Source organism: Adiantum capillus-veneris, chromosome 3 (assembly GCF_014529385.1).
Source record: "Adiantum capillus-veneris isolate H3 chromosome 3, ASM1452938v2, whole genome shotgun sequence".
Lineage (NCBI taxonomy): Eukaryota > Viridiplantae > Streptophyta > Polypodiopsida > Polypodiales > Pteridaceae > Adiantum > Adiantum capillus-veneris.
Window position 1 is genome coordinate 149,165,417 of NC_140933.1, and position 10,669 is coordinate 149,176,085.

Sequence of the window (10,669 nt, forward strand, 5' to 3'; positions counted from 1 at the left end):
CTCCCTTCCATAAGAATAAAAAGGACCCTTGAGCACAGTTCGGAGCACTCATCTTGAGCAAAGTTCAACATTCATTCCGTTGCACCTTACAACCCAAGTTCCTCGTGAACTTTAGAACCCAAGACTTCAGTGTATGGTCATCACCCGAAGCGGAATGGATACTTCGCATGTAGGTGATGAGCATGGAAGTGGCGAAGAAGAATTTTCCCCACCAGGAGGTTTTTCCGACCCTCCCCCCTCCCCATCTACCCCAAGGATTGCACCAAATCCTATGGAGGCTTTGGTCAAGATGATGGTGGATATGATGTTACAACAAGGAGCGCAACGAGCTGCCTTGGAGCGCGAGCGCAAAGAAAGAAAGGAAATCTTTGATTGCGAGCGTGAGCGCGTAGAAAGAAAAGCAGAAAGAAAGGCCGACTTGGAGCTTGAGCGCGAGCAAGCGCGCTTGGTGGCCAAAGAGAAAAGGGCAGCCTTGGAGCGTGAACGCAAGCAAGCGCGCTTGGCGGCCGAAGAGAAAAGGGCAGCCTTGGAGCGTGAGCACGAGCAAGCGCACTTGGCGGCCGAAGAGAAAAGCGTAGCCTTGGAGTGTGAGCGTGAGCAAGCGCGATTGGCGGCCGAAGAAAGAAAGGCAGCTATTGAGCTTGAACGCGAGCAAGCACACGAAGCCCAACGAGTAGCAGCTGAAGACAGACGAGCAACCTTACAGTTAGAGCGTGAGGCGCAGAGAGACCAATGCATGCAAGAGTTGGTCCTACAGGTACTCACATCGAAACCCGAGCCACCAAAGACGTTGGTGGTTCATCGAGTGGCGCAAGCCGAGATTCGGACTCCAACAACCCTGTCACCGAGAAGTTGACATTCAGCAAGTATGACGGTAAGATGGATGCTAGTATTATTTATTCTTGGTTGCATCAATTCAATGCTTATTTTGCGATAACTAAGAAAACAGGGAATAGCAAGGTTTTAACAATAGCCATGTACCTTGCCGGTGATGCCATTAATTGGTACCACGCATGGCAAGAGGCACAGTTGACTACGCACGTAGAGGAAGCCGACGAATTCACGCCCCTTTCCTTCAATTGGGTCGACATCCAAGACAAGCTCAAGGCACGGTTTATGCCTCCTCAGTACCTAGCGCAGTTGAAAGAAGATCGACCGCAGTTGACAATCTCAAGCAAAATGGTATGCCAGTCATGTCTTGTTCTAACCGTGTTTTGCAGCTCGGCACCCAATTACGCAAATCGGATAATGAGCGCAAGGAGGCTTTCCTTTTTGGGTTGGACGAATATATCAAGTTTGACGTAAAAGTCTTCGACCCCGTGGATCTCAACAAGGCGGTAGCAATTGCTCTGTCCCAAGAGATGAAGCACAACAAGGGAAAGCCTAAGGAGAACAAGACTTCGCAATGTACCTCTCAGACTTCTCAGAACCCTCAGAATAGTAAGAACGGTAAGAATGGTAACTCTTCTAACCAATCTTCCTCTAGTCTCTCAGAAAAGAACTCACAAAATGAATCTAAGGGTAAAGCTAACACAATTGATAAACCTAAGGAATTTTAGGAGCAACATCACGGCAGAAGAACAAAGCATTTATTCTAAGGAAGGTCGATGTTATCATTGTCACATCAAGGGTCACATAAAAAGAACAAGTCTTAGCTAAGATTGAATCTAGCGCACCTAAAGAACCCACAAAACCCACATCCTCTATAAATGCCATAAATGAGAACACGAGTGTGACCCAAGTTTCTCATGATCCTCCCATTGATGAGTCTCTCATTAAGTGTTATGGTCATGTATAGGGTCAACGTTTTGTAATATTGTTTGATCCAGGCAGTATGCATGATGTGATAAGTGACTCTCTTGTCGAAAGAGCCGACTTAGAGGTTAGCAAGACATCTCCTTTCGAGGTGTCGGGCTTCGCTCCCGGTATGGACTCTCTCATTACATGAGAGTGCCTTGATGTGTTATTCACGGTCCAACAAGTGTCCTTCCGCAAAAAATTTGTAGTATCTCCTCTTTCAGTATGTGATATGCTTTTAGGCATTCGATGGTTTCGTGAGCATAACCCTCTCATTGATTGGGCAGCTAATACTTTCACTTTCAATGCCAAGAGTGACTCTCCCATTGTCATTCGTGGGGAGCAAGTTGTTCATTCTTCATCTCTCATTTCTAACGTGCAAGCGAAGATTGAAAAGAATTAGGAGAAGGAGACTCTCTCAGTCTTGTCTTCTCCAAAGCACGACACACATGATTTGCATGATAAAGATGTGATTATTCACAAACATGATTTGCATGATAAAGATGTAATTGTTCACAAGGATGATGGTTTAGTTGATACTTTGTCTAGTGAAGTATTATGTGTGCGCATGATTAATCAGCACGCATTGTTCGAGTGTTCCATTCGTGATGGTTTTCTATATTTTAATTACCGTCTTTATGTGATCCCTTTTCATAGGCATGACATATTGTACGATGAACACGATTCACTCATGAATGAGCAAAATATATGCGGATTACTCATGACAAGATGAAATGTTTGCATCCAAGGAATTCACATTCTATGTCTCTTCCTTGGCATGACACAGTATCCAAAAGAGCACAAGAAGGATTGAGCATCAAGCATCGGCATTTCCATTATGATTTGCTACAGTTGATAGATTTAATCAGAAAGACAAGTTTCAATTCCATTGTTTGCGTGTGTTTGATGAACAGTTTGGCACTCCGTCTATATGTTCATCTACATTGCATGCACAGTCTTTGAAGAAGACTAGAATTTTTCCAGTCACTTTACATGGAATGGGTATGTTCATGTTTTTGTGTTGAAAGTGGTTTCAGGAATTTTCATCCTCGAAAATTCTTGAAGAAGGTAGACGCATGACTATAGACGAAGTTGAAGCATTGAAGGACCACACATGACTGTGCTGCTTTCGACGCGGCCCAAAGAAGCAAGCATTGCAGACCTTTATGAAGTTCAAGTATCACATGACCCACGCATCAGAGTGGGCCGGCGAAGAGTCCTTTCCAGGATTCCGGACGCTGTTGGCGATCTCTCTCGACGTCCTTTAGTTCGGTACCAGTACCTCACTTTAAAAAGGAGGGAATGTCAGACGTGGCCATCTCCCTTGGATTCACCGTGCGACGCTTGGTACGATTGTTCTTGGCTTCTTTGATATCCTCAAGAGTCTTCTCAAGGTTTAGGACCTTTTGCTTCTCCTCTTCCGTGGCAGTTTGCGGACAAAATTGAACTTGATGTCCTTTTTCGTGAAGGAAGTGGACGCGCACCTTCCTCACGGAACCAATGCGCTCGTAGCCACAACGGCGGCACTTCCATGGCTTGCTTCCACCTCCAACACCGGTCTGAGAGCAATCACCTCATTCCACCATGTCCATGTGAAGTTGGCGGAGGAAGGGGGTTGAGAAGCCACGGCGGGGCCGGAGGAAGAAGAGGGAGGGCTTAGAGAAGCTTCGGATCCATCTTGAGATGCCATAGATGATAGATATTAGAGAAAGCTCGGAGAGAAGGAGAAAAGGCTACTAGGTAGTACGTAGGCTTCAAAGTTTAAGCCTTAAGGGCCAAGCCTCAAGCCTTCAAGTTCGGAGGAGAGATGAGAGAGAGAGAGAGAGAGAGAGAGAGGAGAGATCGCCCATGTTGCATGGATGATGGCCCGCCACCCATGGGACTCGGGAGCACTTAGAAGTTAGAAGGGTAGGCTTGCCAAGGCCTTCCCTTGTGTGCCCTTAAATAGCAAACTATTGCCCCCAAAACTGGTCGTTGAGAGGCGTTTGAAAAACTTTGAATTTTGAATTTCAAAAGTTGCCGCTCGTCCGTCTTGCCCTCTGCCCGCGTCCCATGCTGCGCCGTCACCAGGGACTCACGTCCAAGGACGCGTCCCACCCCCGTCCCTTGTGAGGGACGTCCCTGCGTCTCAAATAGGCGTCCCGTCCCCCGTTCCCGCATCCCCAGTCATGTCCCGCCTGTTTAGGGCCACGTCCCGCCGTCCGCTGTTTCTATGGAGCCAGGGTCGTGAATCCTTGTCTTTCTTTTCTTGGAAACTCTCTCTTTCTACTTTCATTATTAGAAGTCTGTTGGGTTCTCTGAGTCAAGATCTCATCAGTGGGGTAAGTCAGATTGTCTGAATGTATGGCAAAACCCCATTTCGCATGACCCATCGATTCTTGAATAGAATTTGACTTTTGTTCTAAGCAGTAATCTCGAATCTCTGTAGGAAGTCCGCAGCAAAATCGCTCAATTTGTTCTTTTAAACGAGACGACCTTAAATGAAGAAGCTGGTACAAAAGAGCTCCAAAATCTCTCACACTATACATCCAAAGAATCTCCCTTGGTCATTCGAAGATGATTCCAAGCAGTTCGTATATCTCGTTCGTACTCCCAAGTCAGCCAAGAAGAAATAAAAAGCCTTGTGAATTTCAACCATCTAACCAGAGCTTCCTTTCTCAGTAGAAAGGTGGACCACCATGTTCGAGCATTTCCCTTGAAGAAAGAGATAGCCCTCCGAATCTTGGAGTGCTCTGAGTAATGCCCTCAAGAGAGAGCTATGTCAAATTGCTGTATGAAGGCCAAAGCCCTCGGAGCATCTCGAAATCCACAAAAAGAGTCAAACTTAATTGATTGTCCACTTTCTTTGAATTCTCTTACTTTCTTGCTTTTATCTTCGAGGAAGTCATATTGGTTGGCTTTATAAAAATGATTCTTCTTTGCGTAAAACATGTGATCATCGGAGTCCGAACTATCTGAGCATAAGTCCTCTGTAGAATTGTCAAAAACTGGGCGAAATTTAGGCTTCTTTGCCTTTTTCTTGCCCTTTCCAAAGCTTTGCTTTTTGCTTCGCTTTTTCCCTTTTCTGTCTTCTTCGCTCGAGTCAGAAGAGCTAGAAGAACTGTCAGAAGAAGAAGAAGAAGAAGAACTGGGTAGCCCTTCAAATCGTACACGCTTCTTCTGCTTTCTTGCCAATGCAAAAGTAGATTGACGACCCAAATAACCCGGGAAGTCAGTTCCTTTCTTCTGCTTTTTTATGCTTTTTGGCTTTATTGTTTGCGTCCAAAAGCCGGTTGATCTATGTCTGAACCACCTCTTCTAATTCTTGCTCTGTAAACATCCTCGGAGCAGGAGGTTTTTTGAGTGCCGGTTTGATGGGTGGCTCTGTGGCCTTTTGCCACTCGTGCATTTCTTCGAAGGATTGCTGAGTCAAAAATTTAAAAATTTTGGATCCTTCGCAATATTAATCATCATCTTTGTTACGTCGTAAACCAATTGTCGACGTTCCATCTCTTCAATCTCACCCGGAGTAGGCCGAGGTGGGCCGTACTCTTCATGAGAATCTTCTTCGTGATCTCCTCCTGCATTCCCAGACGCAGAAGAAGTCAACTGATCTCTGTTGTTATCCATAAGTGTCGCAAGAACAGGATCGGATTTCCCAGTAGAAGAGAAATCAGCCGCACTCTGATACCACTGTAACAAACTTGGACACTCCAAGTCAAGATTCTACCGCGACACAGCAGAGATTCACTTCAAAACATTTCACAATTTCACACTTGAGTTGACACGGCCCGGCGTAGTTCCGTGCCTAGAGATATTGGCCCCATAGACTGGCGCCTCTTTTGGTATTTCTTTTTGTATTAATCTGTGTTCAAAGTATGAGAGCGGGTAGGTGCTCACTCTCAGACTCTGCGTCCGAATGCTCTCAGAAGTGAGGCCCTGCCCACTTATTTATTGATACAAGGGATGCCCAAAAGCAGAGCCCCAAAAGCAATAGTTTAAAAGCTTCTCCAATTAAAGCAATTATCCCAAAAGCTGCTAATTCAGCCAGCTGATTTTTCGTACGCACTGCCACGTCAGCACCTCCGCAATTCGCGCCGCAAAATCCGAAATTTCTGCGCAGATGCCACATCAGCAATAGTCAGCGTAAAAAGCAGGGGTTTCCGTACTGTCTGCCACGTGTGAGTCCGGGCAGAGTGTGTGCGTCCAAGGTCTGCTACCACGTCACCAGTTTGTGACATGGAGTGACACTTAGTCTTCTATAAATGTACAAGAGATGACACCTATTCCTTCTAGGATGTGCGACGGGTTACAAGCAAATTCTTATAAGAAAGAGAGAAAGAGCCCTTTGGTGTTGCACCTTTATCTATCAAACTGATGCATACACCTCCTAGAGCTAAAGCGGGTTCATTTGCAGCATGTTGCCATAGTCATGGCCCCTCCCTCCCATGGAGGTTCTAGAGTATATTAATTTACAATAAAAGGTAACAATTTTCTTATGTAGGACTGTGGTCATGGGGAGACCATACTAGTGTAGATCCCTAAGTTTGGCTTTCCTTGTTATGGAGGACGCTCACAGTGCAGACTAGCATGCCATTTGCAAGATGAATCATCAATGTGTTGGATATGTCCCTTGCCATCTTGTTGTCCATCTCAGTGCCACATCAGCTAACTACCACCTCACGCTGCCACCTCAACACAACAACAATGGACTTCCATATCACCACCACATCAACAGCTTCCGCATCACAGCCACATCAGCGCAATCTAAATGAGCTGCCCACACCAGCACCATGGTGACACCGGTATTTGGGTTAATGACAATATTGATTCTAATTTTGACATCAATCTTGCTAAATCATAAGGGGCAAAGCTTCATTTGTCAAACTTAAGATGGAGGCCACGTATAGACATTTGTTTGAGTCTTCAAAGATGACCTATTAAACACCTACAAAACATCGTCAAGTATTAAGAACAGACAGTGCTTAGTAATCGACATATATTAGAATGCCCATTCATTCGTAAAAGGCAGCACTCAATGCGAGTTGAGTTCGCAATGTACTTTGTGTGTGTCAAGTGAAACCATCCATTCAAATGTACTCTAAAGTCCCTAAAAAATATACTTCCTCAAGTGCATAGCTCTTACATGTTGCTTGCATGTCCATATACACTTCTCTTTCACACCTAAAGCCCATTCATCTTCCCATTCTTCTTAAAAGGAAGAACACTCTATCAGTCAAATAGATACAATTCTTCCATTCTTTTAATCCATATTTACCTTGGCTAATTTAGACTCCATTAGTCAATTGTATACTCATAAAACTATAAAGCATCTAATAGAAGATCCACTTAAGAGAACATAGAGCTTAAGAGAGGGAGTCAAAACCTAGTTACAAAGGACTCGTCCTCAGGAGTTAGCACTCATGGATCAATAGGTGTTAAACAACGTTGACAAGTAAGGGATCGCCGTAGAGAGTAAAATTGCTGCCAAGACTAAATTTCTAAGACACTGCAGGAATAACCCTGCGCACTTGAGTAGTGTTTAACAAGAGAATGACTCATCTCTTTCTCAATTTCTCAGACGATTTGTCTATTGCTTGATTATCTCGTCACTTTCTAGACTGTTGATTGAGAATCACATCATCTTCCCCACAAACTATTTGACACATAAGTTCCGTATACTGCATGAGTCTTGCGTTTGGAAGCAATGCTTATACATTGCCCTAACATCTTTACGTTGGCTTAGTTCTAGATTGCCCTAACACCTTTACGTTGGACCTAAGCCAAGATAATACATACGCAAAGTGAAGGCTAGGTTGTTGGACAGGAAAAAGGGTACGCAAGGCATAGTTACGGCAAGGTATAAAACCAGAGCATAAACAAGAATGATGGATACGAAAATCTAGGGGAGATGAGTGAGGTCGGTCTTACTTGAATGAGTTCTTTGGCAGAAGCAGTGCCTGCAAAGGAAGAAACCACGAGTAGCAGGCGAGGCCATTCAAGAAGCTCAAGGGTGAGCTCGGCTGCATCTTTCACCTTCGCTGAGGTATTGTTGGACGGCAACGCTTCTTCATTGAGCTGGACCCCCAGTTCTGATATTGCGGATACAGCATGAAAGAGACAACCTAGGTTGGGAAATGGAGCTGAACGAAATTGTGCAGAAGAGGAAAGGCAATCATTTCGCTTGAGCCTTCCAAGCTGTGGCGTACGCGATGAGGAACTTGCCACGGGATGTGCCGCACATGGCATTCGTGCCGCCTGCATTATGGTTCGAGGATAACGCTGCTGCGCTTCACTGCTGCACGGCCGATGGATGGCAAACATAGAGGATTTTGCCCCTCCAAGTTAGGACTCCTCGGAGTTGCGATTCGAGTTCACATGCAGGCTGAATTTTCGGAACTTGAAATTAAACAAGTGAAAGGGTCACGGTGGCTTTCTAAAAAAATAAAGAAAGTGTTAAAGTCTTCAAGGTTGAGTTTAACAGGAATCGTGTTCGGAAAAGGATTGCCTCAGTTTAGCCTTGAGCCGGTTGAAAATTGAGACTAACTGGTTGCAACCCATGATAAAGGGAAGAAAAGTGATGAAATATATGAAAAAATAGTTCAAAAATCTTGCAAATTTATGTTAGTATTTCCGGTTCGCTTCTTTGTGATGAGAAGAAAATTCGGCCAACGATCGCTTAATAAAAAATACTTTCTCGAATATTGATTAGAATTAATTTATAAAATGCAAGAAAAGCTAAGCCATGCAAGGCTCTGAAATAAAGTGTGAAACGAAAAGAACTCATCAATGTGTGTGTGTGTGTGTACAGAGTATCTATAGAATTTACGCTTCACTTTAACATTCTAAAACAATAGAATGCAAGAAAAGTCAAGACATGTCAAGGTGTGAAATGAAGGGTGAAATAAAAAGATCCATGTACTATTTTAAAGCTGAAATAACATTTAAGGTATCTCTCAATCATCACTGAAAACAATGAAAGTATGCCTAATCCAACACTCGTCTAAGGCTTCTTTTAGAAAACCAAAAAATAGGTCAATTGGAATAGAACAAGTGAAAGGGTCACGATGGCTTTCAAAAACAATAAGAAAGTGATAAAATTGTTAGGTTGAATTAAACTGGTATCAATGTTTGGGAAAGGATTGCCTCATCTTAGTCTTGAGCCGATTGAAAATCGAGACTAGCTAGCTGCAAACCATGGTAAACGGAAGAAAAAATGATGAAATGTGAGAAAGTCATTCAAAAATTCTGCAAATCTCAAAATTTCTGCTATTATTTTTTATTTTCTTCTTTGTTATGAGAAAACTTGACCAACAGCCGCTAAACAAACGAGACTTTCTCGAACGTTAACACTGACTGGAATTAAGCTATAGAATACAAGAAATGTAAAGCCATGTGAAGTTGTGAAATGAAAGGGAAATAAAAAAAACTAATAATATATGTGTGTATAGAATTTATTAGAATTATGCAAAGTGAAGCTTCACTTTAACATTCTAAAAAATAGAATGCAAAAAAAAACATATGTGTATGTGTGTAAAATTTACTAAAATTATGCAAGGTGAAGCTTCACTTTATCATTCTAAAACAACTAGTATGTGACCCGCGCGTTGCTGCGACCAAGGAAACAATGCCTCTATTCTCATAGGGCTATCTTCTCTTCCAAGTGGAACACTATCAATACTTCCTACACGTATAGTATATCACATTTATAAAAGTGATGCATGACATGACCTCTTAATAGATGTCGCTAACATTCTTTGATACCAAGATTGGAAGGTTCTCATAGAAATTATTTTTCATGAGGTGCTAGCCCTTGTTCAACAAACTTAAGAATGCTCTAATTCTATTGGGGTGTGTGTGTGTGTGTGTGTGTGTGTGTGTGGAGAGAGAGAGAGAGAGATTCCTCCTTTTGGTCTACCTTGATCTAGCAATGCTACCAAGCTTGATTATAGAGATTAGATAAGTTAGCATGGCGTGAAGAAATGAAAGCTAAGAGAAGTTAATGTAACAATAGAACTTTTTTTAATAAATGGAGTGGGTTCTAGAATTGGTTTCAATGATAGGAAAGCAATTGGATTCAATGTCTCTGCTCCACTCTCTTACTTGCTTCTATCCTTGTATGTATGTATGGATGTATGTATACATATATATCTATATATACATATAGTACACACATCCACACACACACATGTGTGTGTGTGTGTATATATATATATATATATATATATGCTTGAAGCGAAGATTTGTCACATAGGTCTTGAGGCATCTTGATATGTTCCAATTATGTCTATATGTACACATAGTGTGTGTGTGTGTGTGTGTGTGTGCGCGAGCGCGCACACACACACATATGCTTAAGGGAAAAATTTGTCACATAGGTCTTGAGGCATCTTGCTATTGTTCCAATACAGTAGCTATGGCATTCAAAGTTTCTATGCTCCCCTTGTCCCCCCCCCCCCGAAACCCTCGAGTTGAAGTGACGATGCCAGGTGGACATTTAAAAGGGAGAAGCCAATTCCTTTTTCTCATTTTTTTGAGAAGAAAAGTATAGATAGCTATGATTGGTCTCTCTCTCTCTCTCTCTCTCTCTCTCTCTCTCTCTCTCTACCATCGGATAGATCTTTGAGATCTCATTGGATATTCCTACAACATTTAAATTCTCCTTTTATCAAGGGGTGTGTGTACGTGTGTGTGTATGTCTGTGTGTGTGTGTGAGAGAGAGAGAGAGAGAGACACACACACACACAGAGTGAGAGAGAGAGAAGATGAAACAAAAATAGCTTTATTCTTACCCATGTTGTCAAAAATATCTTTTGGGATTGTTCCGATGGCATTAAAAATTTTCTTCTTGTCTCTCTCTCTCTCTCTCTCCTCCTCCTCCCCATAGATATTC

At 42.9% G+C, this 10,669-nt stretch overlaps 1 protein-coding gene across 8 annotated transcripts in view; it reads right to left on the reverse strand.

The window, feature by feature from the left end:
- The window catches only part of LOC147461918 (DNA mismatch repair protein MutS, type 2), a 164,118-nt gene extending 155,918 nt beyond the window's left edge, over nt 1-8,200 (reverse strand). For 2 of the 8 annotated variants that reach the window (XR_015187659.1, XR_015187658.1), the window contains exon 1: nt 7,708-8,199. Coding sequence is in view for 6 of the 8 variants with exons in the window: in XM_086509389.1 (XP_086365515.1) it covers nt 7,708-8,100 (393 nt within the window). In the remaining 2 variants the exon portion in view is untranslated. Of the gene's footprint in view, nt 1-7,707 lie in introns of all 8 variants that reach the window. The other 6 variants (XM_086509389.1, XM_086509387.1, XM_086509392.1 and 3 more) reach the window with 4 other exon arrangements.
- Nucleotides 8,201-10,669: the final 2,469 nt, after the last annotated feature.